The sequence below is a fragment of the Monodelphis domestica genome, chromosome 4, assembly GCF_027887165.1.
Source record: "Monodelphis domestica isolate mMonDom1 chromosome 4, mMonDom1.pri, whole genome shotgun sequence".
NCBI lineage: Eukaryota > Metazoa > Chordata > Mammalia > Didelphimorphia > Didelphidae > Monodelphis > Monodelphis domestica.
The window spans coordinates 295,963,771-295,986,034 of NC_077230.1; the positions used below are offsets into that span (position 1 = coordinate 295,963,771).

General features: G+C 37.8%; 1 protein-coding gene across 4 annotated transcripts in view; it reads right to left on the reverse strand.

Annotated features, from left to right (window-relative positions):
- ATP8A2 (ATPase phospholipid transporting 8A2) overlaps positions 1-22,264 on the reverse strand; it is an 860,692-nt gene that overhangs the window by 52,870 nt on the left and 785,558 nt on the right. For all 4 annotated transcript variants that reach the window (XM_056794696.1, XM_016421852.2, XM_007495237.3 and 1 more), the window contains exon 34: positions 109-197. In XM_056794696.1, coding sequence (XP_056650674.1) covers positions 109-197 — 89 coding nt within the window. The remainder of the gene's footprint in view (positions 1-108; positions 198-22,264) is intronic.

Genomic DNA, 22,264 nt, shown 5'->3' on the forward strand with positions numbered 1-22,264 from the left:
CATTTAGTATTATGATGAAATTATTAGCTTAATCTGAATAATAATCATGATACCGAGAGATAATTATCATTATTAATAAATTTATATTTACATCACTTTTCAACTTACGCTTTCCATGCTAAATCTTTAAGTAAGCATGCCCCAGGCACGAGAAGCAGACCCAGCCAGAAGTATCCACAACTTAACACCATTCCTGCCTGCAAAAAAAAAAAAAAGAAATAAATTCTTAGTATCAGTACTTTTACCTGGGTGAAGATTGCTTTCACAACCAGAACGAACAATGCAACATCCATTTCTATGGCAAGTAAAACATAGTCCTCAAGGTCAATGTATTTATGAGGATTATTTTACCATATCCTGTTATATGTCATGTTCATATTAATTAATGCATGCTCATATTAATTAATTCAATACATCTTTTCTAAGAACCTATTTGTCTAGCATACAAAGATAAATAAGATAAAAATGAGTAAGGCCTTGTCCTCAAAGAGCTTACAATATGGCATGGTAGTAGTTGGGCGAAGATACAAAACATTAATAAGGTAAGGCAGAATATGGGTGACCATGGGGTTTCAGGCTTGGTAAAGAGGCGTTGATGAGGGTGACACATCGAGAAAATAGGGAGGGTCCAGAGGACTGTAGGTTATGATATGGATGGAAAACATATTCAAAACAAGTGAAGGAGTGGGAGAGGTAGAAGATTAAGAATCTATCATCAGAAAGGAGAATTTCTTGGAGATTATAGAGGAAGAGAGATTCTAAATGATGGAGTAGTTGTACCACTGGGACACTGAAACAGAACAGATAGAAGTCATTGACCTGGTGTTTACATAACTGTGAGGCATGAATGTTAGTTAGAAAGGTAATCCATACAGATGTTCAAACTTGGATGGTCAGTTTTGAAGTTTATTTGGGTCATAGCTACTGATATTTGCCATATTACAACTTAAAACTGATAAATTCCTAAAATATTGGCTTATTAATTGATTAAAAATGACAAAAACAAACACATTACATGTTAACATAGATTTTTAACTGAAAAATAACTATATTTTCCAAAACAGAAACATATGTAAAAACATGCTATTGTTTTCCATATTTTTACAAATCTCTTTACCATCTGGCTTAATAGAAAATATTTGGATTCTTATATTTGTATTCAATCTGTTGAGATATGCTCTTTTTGGTTATAAACTGGTCTCACATAGATATACAGTTGGAAAGGGAAAAAGTATTTTAATAGGCAAATAATATCTTAGTATAATTATGATCTCATAGACTCCCTGAAAATGTCTAACACAGCCACAGAGGTCCATGGACCACACTTTGGGAACCACTGATTTAACCTAATTTTTGAAACTTATTTCCTAATCTTCCTTTATACAAGTCTGATTAAAGTACTTCTTATTCCCTCAGCAAAAAGAGAAATCCTACATAAATAATTATCTATTAGTCTAAAATATCATTAATACATTATAAATAAATCCCTTGTGATACTAACCTTTGTACTTGCCCCCTTCATCCTATTACCTTCCAGAGCATCCCCTCTCTCTCTAATTTTCAGCATCTATTTTATGTACCAGCTTCTTCCCTGCTGCCTACAAATATGTCCAGATTTCTCCTATCCTTAAGAATAAACATAAATTTTTTTCCACTTGATCTTACCATCCCCTCAAACTATTGTCCTATTATATCTCTCTGTTCATAGCAATACTCCTTTAAAAATGAACACCCCCCCCCCCCCCAAATTTGTCTATATCTGTTGCTTCTATTTACTTGCAGTCACTTCTAACTCACTGGACTCTGGCTTTTACCTCCTTCCTCCAAATACGGCACTGAATGAAATTGCTCTCTTGAAGGGTTATTAATGGATTTCTTTGTTGCTAAAGCTAATGGCTTATTCCTTAGTCTCATATTCTTTTATATCTCTGCAGCATTTAACATTCAGGATCACCTCCTACTTCTGGAGAATCTTTTGTCTTTGAACTTTTCTAATACTGCTCTGTTGTGGTTCTACCTTGCCTAAATGATCTTTCTGAATATTTTTTTTTTTGGGGGGGAGATGATCATTCATGTGGTATTCCCATGCCTAAGTGTTCCCTAGGGCTCTGGCAAAGGACCTTTCTTCTTCTTTGTCTACTCTGTATCTTTTATTTGTCTTATCAGCCCCCTCCCAAGATTCCACTATCATCTCTATATAGATGCCTCCCAAATCTACATATTCAGCCCTCATTTGCCATGTTCCAGTTCTAAATCTCTAAACGCTTGCTGGACAGCTCCAAATGTCACATAGACAACTCAAGGTCAACATGTCCAAAATCTTTCTTTTTACTGTCAAGTAATCCACTATTCTTTTAGCAACTCAGGTGGATAACCAAGGTATCTTTCTCTTTTTTCTCATTCCTATTTTCTATACATTTCATTGATTTTGTCTCAACTTCTCTCATAACTAGTCCCTTGTTTCCACTTCCATCACAAATATCCTACTTCAGGTCCTTTATCTCTTATCCAAACGGTTGTAATTGGTTTCTGTCTACAGTATGTGTCCCTTTCCATTCCATCCTCCACACAACTACCAAGCTGACATTTATAAAGTGCAGATTTGATCTTTTCCACCACCCCACCTCACTTAAGAGAATCCTGAGACTTCCTCTCTTTAGAATAAAACACAAATCCCCCTATTTGGCATTTAAAGCCCTTCACAATCTTGCTTTGACTTACCTTTCCAGAATGATTACACATTAGTCACCATAATACTCTCTACTCTCCAGCCAAACTGTCTTATATGCTGTTTCCTATAATACCTTTCTGTCTCTGCCTCCATTCCCTTTGCACAGGTAATCCCTCTTCCTTTGAACCCCTTCCTGCCTTATCTCTACTCTTTGGAAGCCCTGTTTCATTTTTGAGTCTGTATCCCCAGTGCTTAGCAAACAGTAGGCACTTAACAAGTTCTTATTGATTCATGAGTAGATTTCTCACTCTATTCTCACTTTTCCCTTCCCCCTCACCACCCACCACCAATACCCCATCATTTTTACAAATCCAAATCCTAACTCTTATGTTATACATATATTAATTCTCTAACTACAGTATAAATTCCTTAAAGGGATGGACTATATGTTATATTTTCAGGAAGAACACAAAGCCTAGCACCCATACTTCATGAATAATGAGGACCTAAAAAATACCCACTGAAGATATGCTATTATTTCTCTACAGAAAAAAGTAACACACTACCAGCAAATTTTGCCTCTTGTGGCAAATAATGGCACAAATCTTTAACATTTGGCAAAATGTTATAATAGAAATGAACAATTTATGGCATATCATCAATATCAATATCAATATCACAATTTTGGGGTTTGGAAATAGTGTTTTTTTTTTCATGACCAATATCAGAATCTGACTCATTACTCATGACAAAAACAGAATCTCTACAGTTTCTACTTTCTTGATTCTCATCCAGAAAATATGGAATTAGTGTGTCCACAAGGATGTACTTCTTCACTGAGTCCATCAAAAAGGATAATTATTATGTTGAACAAAGTGATAAATGGTGAAATAATTTTATTTATTTAGTTTTGTTTCCAAGGCTAAACACTGGGCTTTTTTTTTTTAACATATCCTTGATATATTAAGGCACCTAATAAAAACTTCAATTGATGACTGAATAAATAAAACATTAAGACAACTGCCAACCTAGTCGTTATTTCTAAACTGCTCATTAGTGATTAACTAATAAAAATAGAAATAATAACAGCTAACACTGATACAGCCCTTTAAGGTTTGAAAACATATTATCTTATTTGATTGGCATTAATAAGTTTGGTAGTCTGGATTGGAAACCATATAAGAAGAGCAATGCAGTGGAGGAAATCTGAAGGAAGCTTGCTGAGATAAATGGTACTAGGGATGGTTGGGATGAATCGAGGCAAACATATATCTTGCTTAGAGGGAATTTTAAATTTTGAAGGCTGGGAAGGCCACAGCTTGACTGGGAGGTCAGAAACATACTTTCTGGGTATAGAAAATTATGTGAGGGATTGCTCCTCATTGCCCATATATCCCTTAAAGCCTTTGGCTAGCTTATTTGTAAATAATAAGGGACAAGACTAATTTTAGGGGCATGATACTCTATCTTTGTACAGGAATAATGGCATGAACTTCATTCTGGGCCATGTGACATATCAGACCCCTGAACAGAATTGAGAGGGGAAAATACTTTTGGAAACTTTTGACTCTACATATGTAGTTAGTCAACAATGACAGTGAAAGATAATTATAATATCCTTTTTTTCCCCTTTCTATGAAGTTGAGACTATGGAGGCCCAAGTTTTATTTCTGAATTTTGGCATCCTGAGTATTTTTTTGTCCCACAGAATCTTCCTTTTGTTTCCACCTTTATTTTAGGAAGAGTGACATAGTTAGAACATAGTAATTTAGGGTAGTTGTGTCACAGTTCAGATATACTTAGTAGTAGTAATGTCCTTAGCTTTGGTTATACAGCAGGTGCTCCCAGATGCAGCTATCATTTAGAGAGTTCAAACCCTCATTGGGCTTGCAGAGTGACAGATAAATACTAACTCCTTTTTGCTGCAATGGAAACCAAAATACACGACATGTTAAAACATTTGTAGATGCCATGCCACTTGCCAGGGGAGGAAGTAAACAAATTCCAGAGAGAGATGTAGTTCTCAGTTTCCAACAATCACTCATGCCCTCTTTGCTGCCAATTTTAAGTTTAGATTTATTGAACAGGGAGAAAGGAACATCAGAGCCATACTTTGTAAAATGTGCTCAAGAATATTCTGCCACTGACCTACTTTAGAACCCTAGCAAGCTGGCAATTAAATAGTTTGTACTGGAAAGCCACTCTTCCTCCTGCCCAACAGGTAATTCTTGAATGAGTTCTTGTGTACTGCTTTGAAAATGCCAGTCCCCATACAGGGGATGAATATGGAAACAAGCTCCAGGAGTGTATTAAGAAGGCATTATTTTTGAGATTCTGCCAGGCATGTGCATATACTAACAGGACATACTCTTCAGTTCTCTTTCTCCTTATGTGTGCCACAAAATGGGCACATTATAGCTCAAAGATCAGTGTCCTTAGGAAAGTTAGGACAATAGCATGAGATATATAATCTAGTGGCACAGCTGGGTGCTTCACTACTACAGTCCTATTTTGAGAGTGAAAAAAGTGACTGTGTCTGAGAGGTAGAGTTAATTAAGTTAATTATTATTATAATATATAATATAATATATATAATATAAAAATATAATATAATATAATAATAATTAAGTTAAAGGTAATGTAATCTTAACTGTACAACCGACACTTGTCTAATGGATATTTCTGATTCTTACAATAGCTACGATCTCTGCTTTTTCTGGTTTGCATTTTTTCTTTTCAATTTTTGATACATATCTTGTGTTTTTATGTCCATTTTATTTATTCATACACTGCCCCTTACTCATTCCCCTACCCCCCATGAGTTGTGCCTTGTAAACAAAATAGATTAAAAAAATAGAATTAAGTAATTCGATGATTGAATCTGCAATGTTTTATACCTGAAGTCTCTCATTTCTGCTAAGAGAGGAGGAGGTAAATTTTCTCATCTCTTCCCCAGAGCCAAACTTGGTATTATAATTACAAAGCATTCAGTTTCATTATTTTTTGGTCTTTCCATTCACATTGCTACAGTACACACACACACACACACACACACACACACACACACACACACACACACACACACACACACACACGTTGTACTCTGATGGTATCCTGTAGTGTCCTGAACAAATAAATACCTATTGAATTAAATTAATTTCAGAAAAAATCATGTGAATCATTAAACACCCTGAAGCGTCATATAATGGTTGTTTTAACTATTCTAAACATTCTAACTAGAATTGTTGTATTTAACTAAAATAACGACTAAAGTTGTTGTTTTAACTATTCTAAGATTGCTCCTATAATTCGCATAAATATAATTTTCAGAGAACATTTACTTTGGTTATCAGCTATGGGAATGTATTATCCATCCTGGAGTTAAAAGACAACTAACTCTCTCAGAGTTGGGAATTTAACAATTTACTTAGAAGAAACACCCAGAACTGCTGGCATGTGTGTGGAATGCAAACACTGTAGTTAGCAGTTTCTCAACTTTTCTGGCTCTCCCTGAGTCAGTTAGAATTTCTACATATCCTGCATTCATGGGATGGGATTTACAAATGAGAAGAACTTTAAGGGGGAGAAGCTTTCCCTGGGGAGCACTATTTAGACAGGGGGGAGGGAGTTTCCAGCACCCGCTGCCAGGTGAGGTGGTGACAAACAACAACGCATGGTCTTCCTTTTGAGATTGCTTAGGGAAAGCTCATAGCAAAGAGCTGTGTAGGCTAGAGCAATAGAGAGGCGCATGACAAAGATTTCAGGGGGAAGAATGTATAAGGCCCTGAAGAATGAGGTGCCACATGGGCTTTTTCGTAGGTTTACTTCTCTGCTAGAGAGTTAAGCTCTTCTCACAACAGAGACGGAAAGTCCTTTTTTGGAAAGGGAGTGCAGGTGGAGCGGATGACTGTGGAAGGGATGGGGGGCTTCTCTAGCAGTAGCATCCCCTCGGACAGATTGGGGTCTCGCTCATTAATCCCAGGGAGCTGCCTGAGGTATGCGGATGGTAAATGAACCACAGCCCTCATGTTCAGAGGCAAAATTTAAAGTCAGGCCCAGCATCCTCTCTAAGGCCATGCCTCTACTTGGCCTCCAGGGGTGGGTTCCTACATGAGATGACCCTAATAACACATGGTGACGTTAAATTCCAATCCAAGAAGCTAGGGAGCAGAGTCTACTAAAAAAGGAAGAATGGGCCTGTCCCAAGGCTCAGTTGTCTGTTCTCTATTTTTCTCCAAAAAATATAATTCCTATTTGAGCACTTTGTGTTTTACACAGCATTTTCCTCCCCTACCCCTGAGGTAGGTAGGTAATGCAAACATCATCCCATAAGTTGCCAGGTCTTCTTGTTTCTACCTCCATAGTTTTCCTGACATCTGGCCTCTTCTCTCTACTCCCACAGCCACCTCCTTAGTCTAAGACCTCATAACTTCTCACTTAGATCTCTTTGATATGGTCTGCCTTTCAAGTCCCTCCTTATTCCAGTTAATCCTTCAAACTGTTATCAAATAGTGCAATTCTGACCCCCCTCTCCCCCACTAAACAAACTTCAGTGACTCCCTATTACCTTGAGGATAACATGTACTTCTGCTTAACTTTTCAAGCCCTTCATAACCTGGCCCCAATCTATTTCTTCGGACTCACTGTATGTTATTTCTCCTCCCCTACTGCACAATCTAGTCAAACAGGCCTTCTCTCTTTCTTCTTCACATATGACCCTGTGTGGGATGAGACTTAGTGTGTAATTTTCAGAGTAGTAGTTGGCTTATTGTAACCCCAGTTTTCAAGACCCCAAGTTGAAGGAGGGAAAGTACAGTGAGTTTCAAAAGTATATTTTTGTCCTAGTCTGGGAATCCCATGTTAGTTACGGGTTTTTCTTGATCATGGGGGTCTTTAGGGGTATGCAATGTTGACAATCATGCGCTCAAGACTATAAACGTCACAGCCCCCACTCCTGTGGGATTGGACAAAGGGGAAGAGGAGAATTTTGTGTCAAGATTATTATAAAAGTCTGTAATTGTACCTAGAAGAAGAGGGGACATTTTTGCCCTGAGCAAGCTGCTTGTGTGGGCAGAAACCTGTGAAGACTGGATTTGGCTCTCCCCTGATTGAACAATGAAGGCATTTAGCTCTTTCCTGATTATGAACATTTAAATTTTAATTCATGTCTATTTTTAGATTTTAATCCCCATAAGTGTAAACACCCTACTTAAAAGTTAAGTATGAAGATCTGCCCATTTAGATCTAATCACCAAAAGTGCAAATATCCCACTTAATCATGAAGTGGGAGGTCTGTGACCCACATGTGTGATAGTGGGTAATGAATCAGAATCAAACTACCTTCTGGGCAGTCCTAGAGCTGAGCATCAGCTATGATTGGTAGATGTGGCATTAGTGGAAGTGACTCAAGAGAAAATGTCTTTAAAAGTGGAGTTTGACTTGGAACTGGGTATTTGGAGTGGAACCTCCTGTGAGAGAGGAGTGCTTCAGTTTTGGAAGTGGAGACTGGAGGAATTCTTCATGCTTTTGAGTTGAGGCTGGTGAAGAGGGGCAGAAGGATCTGCTAACTGGACTGACGCGCGGTAAGTGAAAAGCTGACTTAACTGATGAATTTTTCTGAGGAGACTTCCCCAGGTCCTGGGCTACAAGGGCCAAGGCCTATCCAATTGAGGACTAAATTTCCCTGTTTTTAAGCCAGGGGTCAGAGTAAATTACTTAGTGTTTAGGCTAGAAATCTTACCTTATCCTCTCTTTGATTTCTTACTTCACTCTTCCTACATTTTGTAAATAAATTTAAATAAATCTCTTTGGAATTAATTAAATTCCTAGCAACCACTCTTAAAATATAAATCCAACCCTTTTAAAATCAAACTCCTTTCCCCCTTACAATCCCTTTTCCTTCCTTTCCCTGCTGTCTGCTGTTTTCCCCAAATAAAGCAGCATTTTTCTACCAGCATCTTATTAACTCTCCTGTCTACTCATTAGTGTGATTTCTGGGGTATGAGCCTCCCCAAAATTCCACTCCACACAACCCTTTCTCTCTTATAGCCTTGTACTAGTTGTTCTTCATGTCTAGAATACATTTTCTTCTCACCTCTATCTTAGAGAATGCCTCTTTTTTTTCAAGACCAATCTCAAGCACTGACCTTTCCTCATCCGAGCTTTTAGTGTCCTTCCTCTCTGAATACCTTTTATTATGTACTTTGTATTTATTTGTATTGACTCTCTCCATATACATTTATATATTTATGTGTATATATATATATTTCTTTTTTCCTTTCCTGTCTCTAGCCTCCCCTCACGGTACTCACTACTCCCTTGAGGCATCCTGGGTTAGCATTCTGGTGAGGCTCATGGCCATCCTCTCTTCCCCATTCAGATATCCTTTAACTTCTAGTTTGCAATGATGACTCTGGGCTTTATGCTACATGATGGTGAAAAGTTTTATTATCACCTACTGAGCTAGAACTTTGTGTTTATCTTAAAAGAGAGGCCTGCCCTTCAGTCATCTCTTCCTTTCTATCTTTCAAGGATGAGGATAATTAGGAGCTGCAGCCAAGGCAGTAGGATGGGGCAATGGTAGAAGCCTTATACTAAACTCGGTCCCATAGAGCTATGCCTATGCATAGGATGGGGCCCACCTCTCTTTTCTCGTTTCTTTTTTTCAACTAGGTGACTGAACAGCAATCTCAAAATGGACAAGTCCAGTAAATTTTGTGAATTTCAGAAAGTCATGAAGCTCTAACATCCACCAGAGTGGGCAACTGTGGGCAGTAGCAACATCAGAAGAAAGAGAGATAGAGAGACAGAAACAGAGATGGTGTTGAAACAGAAGAAAATGCTTGGAACCTACTGGGTTTGATTGGAAAGTGTTGAGTAAAGGTGAAATGTGAAATGGTCCCCCCAGAAAAAAAATTGCCAAACCCGAACTGTTTGTCTCCCCATAGGTATTGAATATTGGCCTATCAACTAATTTTTTTACTAGTAATGAGAATTATTGGATTTTATTCTAATCATCATTTGAGTCTTTATTGCTTAGCATTATCTTTTCTGTGTCTGAAGTTATTGATTTTAAATCTGATTTATGCCTGTACATTTGTAACCTTTTAAAATTTCCACCTTACTAGGCTTAGACTTTGAGGTATGAAAATTAAATTTAACTTTTCCATGATTGTGAAAATGAAATTAACTCCCCTGCCCATTTATAGATTTAATCACCAAAAGTATAAACACTTAAAAGTCGAGTGAAGAGATCTGCCCATTTTTAGACTGAATCACCAAAGGTGTACACACCCCATTCACACTTGAGTGGGGGAGGTCTGTGACCCACATGTGCAATAGTGGGTGACAAATCAGAATCAAACTGACTACCTCGGGGCAGTCCTAAATTAAGCTTCAATTGTGATTGGTAAACGTAAAATTAGGGGAAGGCACAGGAAGTAATGTAAAAGAAAGTGTCTTTAAAAGGGAGTGATAACTTCTTGAGTGGAGTTCAACTTGGCCTTTGGCTTCTTCTAGAGTTCTGAGTTGGAGACTGGAGAAGAATCTGCTGACTGGACCTGAGACTCTGTTCCTGGTGAGGCTGTTCTTAAATCTCTTCCTTTGGATTAACATGTGGTGAGTGAAAAGAGCTGACTCCTTCCTAGATTTTCAGGAAAAAAAAAAAAACTAACCTCAGGAGAGACCTAACTCTTGAGAGAGACTTCCCTGGGTCCTTGGCTACAAGGGCGGAGGCCTCTCTGGTAAACTCCCCTGCCTGGTTTTTGAGCCAGGGGTCAGAGTAAATTGGTTAGTGCTTAGGCTAGATATCTTACCCTATCCTTTCTCTGATTTTTCTAACTTCACTCTTTCTATATTTTGTAAATAAATTGTAAATAAATCTCTTTGGAATAAATTAAATTCCTGGTGACCCTTTTTAAAATATAATCCAGTCCAACCTTTTTATATAATTAACCACCTTTTCACCCTTACAGAGGCAATAACCACTTCTAGAGTTTGCCACTCTATAAGTAACTACATTTACTGAGCAGCGAAGGTGGGGCAAGGCATCAGTGAATTATGAGAATCATGGAGCCTACTTCCCCTATTGAAAGGTCAGGCAACCCCAGAACAATAAACCTAGCTCAAACTGTGGATACAGGTAAAGGATAAGAATTGGTGTAGGTTACTAGCCATTGTTGTCTAAGCTGAATGGTCCCAATTATTTGTTATGCTAGATGTTTGTGTGTGTGTGTGTGTGTGTGTGTGTGTGTGTGTGTGTAATGTCTTCCATTAGAATGTAAATTCCTTGCAAATACAAATTATTATATATATTTTTTATCACTAGCTCTCAGCACAAAGCCTGACACAGAGTAGACAGTCATGAAATGTTTGCTTATTGATTGTTTCTCTCTTTCAAAAAAATCCATGAACTTTCCTTGTTTTATTTATGATCTCTAGGCAGAGGCTCCCAAGAACAACTTTTCAGCTTTGACTTCTTCTTAAGCTATAGACTTTCAACTTTATGGTTTGCTGGATGTTGCTATTAGTAGATTCGATCATTCAAATTCAAAAATTCTCTTAATGCTACCTCTGGAATTTTCTCTACTTTTCAACAGGGCCATTAGTCTCCTACTCACTTCAAATTCCACATGTGGAGGAGAGGCTTATTTGACCAGTATCCCTCCTCCCACATTCAGTAAGTCAGTCAGTCAATAAATATTAAGTATTAGCTAAATGGCAGGCACTCTGCTAAGCACTGGGGATACAAAGAGAGACAAAAGACAGTTCCTGCCTTCAAGGAGCTTACTCTAAATGGGACAATGATATACAAACAGTTATTTACAAACATTATATACAGGATAAACTGAAGATAATAGAGGGAATTCACCATAATTAGGGGAAATAGCAAAGGTTGCTATAGAAATGGGGTCTTAGTTGGGAAATTAGGAGGGAAAGATGAGGAGAGAGAGGATTTTAGTTATGTGGAACTGGCTAATGTCTCTTCTACCCAGGTCTCTATTTTAACTCCCCAAACTCTCCCATTTAGTATAAGGCCTTACTACATCATGCTAAGACTATTGTCATGTTCTTTTAATTAGCATTCCTGACCTGGGTCTTTCTCCATCTGCTCTCTATCCTACACACTGCCAGTAGAAAGAATCGTCTTAAAATATACTTTGTATGTCACTCTCCAGTATTCAAAAGTCTTCAAAGATGTCCCACTGTCTATGCAATAAAAGTCTGAATTCCTTATTATGCCATTTACAACTTTTCATAATCTGGTTCCAAACTACTTCCTAAACTTTCTCCCTTCATATTCCTACATGACCTCCATCCAAAATGATCTTTTCTCACTAATGATCTACTATGAACATGCTGTAAGGATTTCCACCTCTCTACTTCAGTTAAAAATGCAACTTGTTCCATCTTCTGCCTCTGCTATTTATTGCTTAAAAGGCTTTTAGGTAATTATTTATTCTGCCTCAGTTTTCTCATCTATAAAATTAAGGGGTTGGGTTAGATGTCTTCTAACTAAGGTCTCTTTCAATCATATATTTATAATTCTATTATAAGTATTATTGGCATCTGTGAAACTGCTCCTGACAACTATAGACCTTTTTTAAACTATGGTTTCCCAAAGGAGTGTCAGTACCATTCACTTAGTTCTTACTGTGTAGTCTTAGTCAAATTTTTATGTAGCTATGCTATCTCCTTAACTAGACAATAAGTTTTCTGAAGAAGGATCATGTCTTATACCGTCCTGGGTGAATGCTTAGTACATATTTATGGAGGATTCTGCAATGTACATATTTTTAGGGATGCTAAACAAGGGTCTTAAATGTATACACTCAGACATACTTCAAAACTTCAAACTCAAAGTAAAGGGAAGGATCTTAATTTAACCAACTACTTTCTGAACCATCGGCAAAGTGACTACTGTGATAAACGCTAGCTCAAATCTCCATAGTCTCCAAGAACTCCCTCACTTGAGAAGAGGATGGAGATTATCTAGCTTCCTTCTAAGGAGGGATGGGTACTTTTGCACAGAGAAATTAGATGGATTATTCTAATTTTTTTACTATAATAACCAGTTTCAGGGAAAAGACAATATTTTAAATAAGAGAATCTTAACATTGCCCCTCCCATATAATAAATATAAATATATTTCCCATTTCTTGAAATGGTACATTGCTTCTCACTCAGCTTCCAAATGCTTGAAAAGTTAGGAGGAGGTATAGCCTAGCATGATGATTGATGCTACTTCATTCTCAGGTTCCAAGGTTGAATGACCTGGCTTACACACTTTACACCAGTAACTTCCATCTGGCCAGACTGCCTTCCCTTGGGTAGGTTTGTTAGAGTAGGAAAACTCAAGGGGAAATGTCTACAACCATTTTCTTCTCTGTTGTTTTTCTTCGTTAACTCTGACAGTCACACGCAACTGAGCAGCAGTCAATAGTCCCTAGGGATTCTCTCTTCCTGACTTGACTTTTTTGTTTTTATCAATACTCTTTTCTACCTGAAATTTATTCCTTCTTTCCCTTTCACTATATTTTTTTGTTTGAGAAATGACCTGTGCCAGACAAAAGTTTCATAATATCAAAGTGAAATTTGTAAATGGTTCATTCTTAGCTCCCAAATGTGAAAAATTTCAATAATAATGCTTTATTCCTCTATATGGTCCTTTTTTCACAGGGATTTAAGAAAGCTTCACAAAAAGACTCATTAATAACTATGATTCCAGGGTGTTGATAAAACAACAACAAAATGATTTTGGAATATATGGGTCCTGGAACATTAGTTTATCCAAACAATTTAATAGAGAAATTGGTACTAGAACCTACCATTTCTGATTGCTATCCCATAGGATAAAAGCAGACCAAAATATACTATAAGACAGCCTTTCTAGTAGAGGCTGACCAACAGCTTTTCCCCCCCATTTTTCTTCTACCTCTCTTATTTGATTTTTAAATTCCTTTTTGAGCTCTTTCAGTGCCAGAGATCAATTCCTTTTTAACTTCAAAGTTTTGCCTATGGTTGTTTTATTTCTCACTGATCCCTACTGAATCAGTGTCTGTAAAAATTTTCTTTGGCTATTTTTTTTTTTGGCTGTTTGCTCATTTTCCTAGTCTTTTTTGTCTTTTGACTTTACTTTATTAATTCTTGCTGTTTTATGAGATCATTGGCTTCAAATTGCCCAATTCTGGTCTTTAAAGACTGGTTTTCCGCTATAATCTTTTGATTTCCCTTTTTGGTTTGGTCTATCCTGCTTTTCATGGCTTCCAGCTGTTTAATTTTTGTCTCCAATTGGGAGTTCCTGTCTTTTAAACTGTTCTTTTCTTTTTTAACTATTTCCCACTTTTCTTGCCAAAATTCATCCATTTTTCTCATAAGTTCAGATTTAAGTTCTTCAAGAGCTTGTGACCAATTTCCATTTTTTTTGGGAAGGTTTGAATACATTTATTTGTTTGTCCTCTTCTGCTATTTCCTCTATAGTTTGGATTTTTCCTCCATAAAAATTATCCAGGGCCAATGCCTTCTTCTTGTTCTTCTTGGTGTTGGGAAGTTGCTATTCCTGGGCATTGTTTGCCATCACCATGCTGGTTTTTCCTTCCCTTTCCAGTCAGAAGTCCAAGTGAAGAAGGCAGGCTCTCTGTGTATGGAGTTAAGGAGTGTGGTTTTTGCCTGAGGCCACCTCTTGAGACTCTGCAGCTTCTACTGTTTGCTGCCCTTGTCTGTGCTATCTCTGCACTCAAGGTCTGCACTCTTCAGCCTGCTGGGGTCTCAAGTCTACCTGCTCTCAGGGGTAGGTCTTTGGTGGTCTTAGTCAGCTGCCAAGGACCTAGTGCCCCTTGCTTGCTCTATAGGTGCCCCTTGCTTGCTCACTGATTCTAGCACACTGCACTGGCTCTGACTCTAGCGCACTGGCTCAACGTGTGTGGGGTGGGGGAGGGTTGATAAGCTTGCATTTTGGTGGAAGCTTTTTCACCCCTTTATAGTGTAGAAATGCCCAAACACTCAACAAATACTTCTTAGAAGGAAACTGTTAGAATTTCCTCCTCCTTAATTATTGACCTTGCTGTCTTACCTGTGAGTATTATTCTCCTCCCTCCTCCCCCAGGCTCCTCCTGGATTGCAAGAGTCTGAAGAAACCACAAGCAGATCCTGATCAGGAAAAGGTACAAAATTCCCACCTTCCCACAGTACTTAGTGAGAAAGAAGGATCAGGTAGAAAAAAAGTTTACATTCGGAAAATACTTTTAATGCCTGATCTCTGTTTTCAGAATATCTAGTTCCTAACATAATACCTCACACACCAGATGCCTTGTAAATGTTTGTTGAATGTGTTAATAACTATCTCTAATTTTTAGTAAATTACGATTCACCCAATTCCTTTAATTTTAGGCTTGTCAGCATATTTTTCTCCCCCCCCTCCCTTCATAATTCATTAGAGTGAATTGACTACCTATCCACCTCCTTTTGATAAACTCTTGACTTTCCCATTTCTTTTTGAGAGTCATGTTAAAACATTAAATTTATAACTGCATTGAAATAGACTTTAGAGAATGCATACATCCCTTGACATGGTGCAGGGGTTATGATACTGTTTTGTACTGAGAAAGCTGTCATGCATCATTACCTAATAAAGCAAACATTTCTATGTCTTATTGCTCAATTAATAAACAATGTGCCTCCCTTCTGTTATTAGAAAGTAAAGAATGTGAACAGGCTGTGAAGCTTTATTTGATTTCACACTTCTTCAGGAGTGCAGAGCAACTATCATGCATAAGATATTAAATTCTTATTAATTATTGAGTCTATTAAACCAAAATAACATTTCACTTTTCAAGTGATCCCAGAGGGCACCAACAGGTTTGAAACAATCACTGCTGTGTTTGCTGTGCATGCCTGCTGTGTGTGTGTGTGTGTGTGTGTGTGTGTGTGTAAGAGAGAGAGAGAGAGAGAGAGATAAGAGAGAGAGAGAGAGAGAGAGAGAGAGAGATAGAGAGAGAGAGAGAGAGAGAGAGAGAGAGAGAGAGAGAGAGAGAGAGAGAGAGAGAGAGAGAGAGAGAGAGAGAAGGAGAACCTGTGTATAAATTAACGGCAGTAGCAGCTCTCAGGGGATTTCAAGCTTGTGTCTTGTTTGAAGCATAACTATATTGTCTGTATTTCACCCCTGTGGAACAGTCTCTTCCTTTGGGGCCCAGGAATGACTGAGATGCTTCATAAGTTCAAGCCCTAGAAGGTGAATAACTCATGCCTCGATGGATGATAACAGAGTAAAATCTATGTTCTTTTCAAGTTCTTCTCCTAAGACAGTAATGACGGACATCTTATTGCTCTTATCTGATATAAATAATCACACAAGACAATTCTTAAAAGCTGCACAGCCAAGATATTTTAGCACAAATGCCTACTGTGTGCTAGTCACTTGGGTGACCAGGGTGAAAAATGACAGCTCCTGCCCTCATGGGATTTGCAACTTAGTGCAGAAGAGGAATATATCACCTACCCAAACCTTTGTGATACAAAATACAGTGTGAGAGATGCAGTCAGAATGAATACTAAGAGTACATTTTAGAAGGGAAAGCTTGAAGATGGTTCCATGGAAATGGAGGTACCTGAGTTAGATTCCAAAGGAAGAAAAAGTTGTCATTATCTGGAGATAAGCAGGTGACACCCAGACACAAGGACTGCTTGTGCAAATTCATAGACATGTGGTGGTGGTGGTGGGGAGAGGATATAAAAACAACATCAGAGAATAGTCAGGTGCCCATTTGGGAAGAATATGGAATACACCAAGGGAAGTACAGTGAAATAAACCTGTGAAAGTGAAATTGAGTTGGATTTTGGATGGACAAAAATGCTGGATTAAATATCTGATGGGAGCCAACAAATGCTTTTGAACTGTGTGTGTGTGTGTGTGTGTGTGTGTATAATATGTTCACACCTTTGCTTTAGAAGGTTAATTGGGCAGGGGTGTGATGCATTATAAAGGGAAGAGACTGGAAGAAGGGAGACTACTTTAGAGATATTGTAGATGGAGAATTTCTAGGACTTGGCAGCTGATTGAAAATAAGAGATAATAAGGGAGAAGAAAAAGTCAGTTACCCAGATTTGCAGTCTGGGGAATTAAGGGCAAAAGAAACAAGAAATTAGGAGGCGGAAGAAGGTATTTCAGTTTTGTATATTACAAGTGGTATAAATGATTTTATATGACCAGTGCAACAGTTGGAGATGCAGGACTGAGTTTCAAGGAAGAGACATTTCCAGTTCAGGGCTGGATTTTCTAAGGCTTGTTGAACATGTGATATAAGAAATTAGTCATCTGTAAAGGTGATACCTGAAGACACAGGAATAGATGATATTGTTGAGGGAGACCCAGAAAAAACAGGGTCAATTAGGAAGGCATCTTAGCAGATAGTCTCACTTTCAGAAGAGGAAGATGAAAGAGGAGACTGGGAATATGTGGTCTCACAGGTAGGTGGAGAACCAAAGAGAAATGTCACAGAAGTCGCGGGAGGAGAGAGTAATTAGTGTAAAATTCTGTAGACATATTAAGGAAGATGGAGTGTCTGAAAAGCCATTATATTGGAAAATCACTGGTGACCTCTAAGAGAGCAGTTTTTTTGTTAAGTAGTCGGGGAAAATCATATTACATGGAAATGAATGAGGAGGTGGTAGGGAAGTGAAGGGTGCAGGAAAAAGTTGATCAAAGAAAGGGCTGAAAAGAGAATTCAGGTAAATAATTTATGTAAAACAATTTACCAACCTTTAAGTACTATATAAGTGGTATCTATTATTATTATCACAGAGAATAGTAGCTTGAAATTGAGGTTTTTTTTTTCTTTTTGGTTATGTTAAGGATAAAGAAAATTGATTGTTAGTATGCACAAGGAATTAGAAGTGTGGGCTGAAGGGGGGCGGAGTCAAGATGGCAGCTTAGCAAGCAGCAAAAGTTCAGACCTCGTGGAAGACCCTTCCTTAACCGATACAGACTGAATGCTCCTAGGGCACTGAAATTCAATCTGAACAACAGGACAGAAGAGGAGAACCCTCCTTCTGGACTCAAATCAAAAGATATGCCCCCCAAAAGCTGGAATCCGAGAATACTCAGGGCTAAGGGGAAGGCAGAGGGTAGGTCCCCTCCCCAACAACCCAGAGGGCTGAGCCCCCAGCAGCAGCGGGAACCTCTGAGCGGGCACAGGTGCTGGTTTACAGGGTCTACCTTGTGAGCAGCAGGGTGCTAGGAGCATCCAGCTTGGACAGCAGAGAGGAAAACGGAGAAACCTGCCATGGCTGGGTCCCTCCATCGGACTCCAGTCTCACCATTGCCTTGGGGCACATCCAGACTAATCCAGTTAAATCTAATCCCATCAGAACTCCTCAAAGTTTAGGGAGGTGGGCAAAGGCACTTGCTGTCAGCGGAGAAGCAGCTGGAGAGAACTGGAGAGAGCCTGGGCGGCCCAGCCTTCCAGGAGTCTTCAGAGCCTCAGAGCTTCATACCACATACAGCCTGGCCCAGTTGAACTCAATCCAATCAAAAGCCTCCAGAGGACAGGGAAGCTAACATTCCTCCCGTAGAGACTGTACCAAGAGATCTGACAAAGCTCCAAGAGGGGAGACTGACAGCCCCAAAACCAAAACAAAATGAGAGGAGCAAGAGCACAGCCAAATATGGGGAGCAAAGAAGGGGTAAACTCGAGCAAACAACAGAAAAAGAAGAAAGAAATTACAATAGACAGCTTCTGCACAGGTAATGAGCAAAGAGCGAATGAAACAGAGGGGGAGGACCCAGCAAAGGAAAAATCAGAAATCCCAGTGAATTGGATACAGGCTTTGGAAGAACTCAAAATGCAATTCAAAACACAATTAAGAGAGGCTGAAGACAATTGGGAAAAGAACTTAAAAACTAAGATAAGTCATCTGGAAACAGAAAATAGTGTCTTGAAAGCCAAAATCAACCAGCTGGAAAATGAGGCAAAGGAGATGAAAGATGAAGTGAAGAAGATGAAAGATGACCTCTAAAGAAAATCTGACCAAAAGGAAAAGGACGACCAAAAAACTAAGGATGAAATGCAGTCTTTAAGAACCAGAATACAACAACTAGAATCGAGCGACCTTACAAGGCAGCAGGACACTATAAAACAAAACCAAAAGAATGAAAAAATTGAGGAAAATATGAAGCATCTCATTCACAAAACAGAGGATTTAGAAAATCGTTCAAGGAGAAACAATTTAAGAATTATTGGCCTACCAGAAGACCATGACAAAAGAAAAAGCCTGGACATTATATTACAGGAAATTATTAAAGAAAACTGCTCTGAAATCCTTGAACTAGAGGGAAAAGTGGAGATTGATAGAATCCACAGATCACCTCCTGTACTTAATCCCCAACTGACAACACCCAGGAATGTTATAGCCAAATTCAAGAACTATCAGACCAAAGAAAAGATATTACAAGCTGCCAAGAAGAAGTCATTCAGATACCAAGGAATCACAGTGAGGATAACTCAGGATCTAGCTGCATCCACACTGAAAAAAAGAAAGGAATGGAATACGATATTCTGGAAAGCAAGGGAACTAGGTCTACAACCAAGAATCAACTACCCAGCAAAACTGACTATATTCTTACAGGGGAAAGTATGGTCATTTAACAAAATAGAAGAATTTCAAGAATTCATAAAGAAAAGACCAGACCTGAACAGAAAATTTGATGTCCAAGCACAGAACTCAATAGAATCATCAAAAGGTAATTAAAAAAGAGGGGGGGGAAAGAAAAACAAAAACAAAAAAAATTTTAAGAGACTCAATAAGTTAAAATGATATGTATCCCTATAAGAAAAGAGGTCATTGGTAACTCTTAAATTGTTATTACCTGGGCAGCAAAAAGAAGTATACTTAGAGGGAACAGCAACAAACTGTATAGGATGAAAGGACAAGACATAAATAGGTATATAGATATATGCATACAAAAATACATACTCATGAGTATGCATATATATATATATATATATATATATAACTAGAGCTTAAAATAGGTTAATATTAAAAGAAATGGGAAAAGAAACAAATGGGGGTAAATTTATATGTCATAAAGTAGCTCATGGTGGGAGGGGGGAGAACATCAATACACTGGAAGGGTAAAGAGGTCAGAGACAGGAAATACTCAACTTTTACGTGCTTTGAAAGTGACTCAAAGAGGGAAAAACAATCCAATCCATTGGGGGCAGAGAATAGATTTGCACCCTATAGGGGAATAGAAGGGTAACAAATGGTCTGGTGGGGAGGGAAGCAGTACAAGAGAGGGAGGGAGTGGGGGGTTAATTTTAGAAAGACTACAGGGAAAATAAGGGGGGGATAAATAGGGAGTGGGGTAGAAAGGGAAGTAAAATAAGGGTGGGAACAAGGGGGACTGTTCAAAAGCAAACATTAGTGTAGAAGGAAATAGTGAAAGAAGAAAAGGCAGGTAAAGGAGCAGAAATCAAAATGCTGGGAAATACACAGCTAGTAATCATAACTGAATGTGAATGGAATGAACTCACCCATAAAACGTAAGCGAATAGCAGAGTAGATTAGAGTCCAAAACCCTATCATATGCTGTCTGCAAGAAACACATATGAGAAAGGTAGATACACATAGGGTGAAAGTAAGAGGGTGGAGCCAAATCTACTGGGCATCAACTGACAAAAAGAAGGCAGGAGTCACAATCATGATATCCGACAAAGCCAAAGTAAAAATAAATCTAGTTAAAAGAAATAGGGAAGGTAATTACATCCTGATAAAAGGCAGTATAGGCAGTGAGAAAATATCTGTACTCAATATGTATGCACCAAATGGCATAGCATCCAAATTTCTAAAGGAGAAACTAGAGGAACTCAAGGACGAAATAGATAGAAAAATTATACTAGTGGGAGACCTGAACCTTCCTCTATCCGAACTAGATAAATCAAACCAAAAAATAAATAAGAAAGAGGTAAGAGAAGTGAATGAAATCTTAGAAAAATTAGAGTTAGTAGACATGTGGAGAAAAATAAATAGGGACAAAAAAGAATATACCTTTTTTTCAGCAGCACATAGTACATTCACAAAAACTGACCATGTATTAGGGCATAAAAACATTGCAAACAAGTGCAAAAGAGCAGAAATAATAAATGCAACTTTCTCAGATCACAATGCAATGAAAATAATAATTAGTAAGGGAACATGGAGAGGTAAATGAAAAATTATTTGGAAATTAAACAATACGATTCTCCAAAACCAGTTAGTTAAAGAACAAATCATAGAAACAATTAATAACTTCATTGAAGAAAATGACAATGATGAGACATCCTTTCAAACCCTATGGGATGCAGCCAAAGCAGTACTCAGGGGGAAATTTATATCCTTGAGTTCATATATTAACAAATTAAGAAGGGGAGAGGTCAATGAATTGGGCATGCAAATTAAAAAATTAGAAAGTGAACAAATTAAAAATCCTCAGATGAAGACTAAATTAGAGATCCTAAAACTCAAAGGAGAAATTAATAAAATTGAAAGTCAAAGAACTATTGATTTAATAAATAAGACTAGAAGCTGGTCCTTTGAAAAAAACAAATAAAACAGACAAAGTACTAGTCAGTCTAATTAAAAAAAGGAAAGAAATAAACCAAATTGACAGTATCCAAGATGAAAAAGGAGACCTCACCTCCAATGAAGAGGAAATTAAGGCAATTATTAAAAACTACTATGCCCAATTATATGGCAACAAATATGGCAATCTAGCTGATATGGATGAATACTTACAAAAATATAAATTGCCTAGACTAAAAGAGGAAGAAATAAATTACCTTAACAACCCCATTTCAGAAAAAGAAATTGAACAAGCCATCAAAGAACTTCCTAAGAAAAAATCCCCAGGTCCAGATGGATTCACAAATGAATTCTATCAAACATTCAAAGAACAACTAATCCCAATATTAAACAAACTATTTGACAGAATAGGCCAAGAAGGATTTCTACCAAATTCATTCTATGACACAAACATGGTACTGATCCCAAAGCCAGGCAGGTCAAAAACAGAGAAAGAAAACTATAGACCAATCTCCCTAATGAATATAGACGCAAAAATCTTAAATAGGATACTAGCAAAAAGACTCCAGCAAGTCATCACAAGGGTCATCCACTATGACCAGGCAAGATTCATACCAGGAATGCAAGGATGGTTCAATATTAGGAAAACCATCCACATAATTGACCAAATTAACAAAGAAACTGACAAAAATCACATGATTATCTCAATAGATGCAGAAAAAGCCTTTGATAAAATACAACACCCATTCCTATTGAAAACACTAGAAAGTATAGGAATAGAAGGGCCGTTCCTAAAAATAATAAACAGTATATATCTAAAACCATCAGCAAACATCATCTGAAATGGGGATAAACTAGAAGCCTTTCCAATAAGATCAGGAATAAAACAAGGATGCCCATTATCACCTCTATTATTTAACATTGTACTAGAAATACTAGCAGTAGCAATTAGAGAAGAAAAAGAAATTGAAGGTATTAAAATTGGCAACGAGGAGACCAAGCTATTACTCTTTGCAGATGATATGATGGTTTACTTAA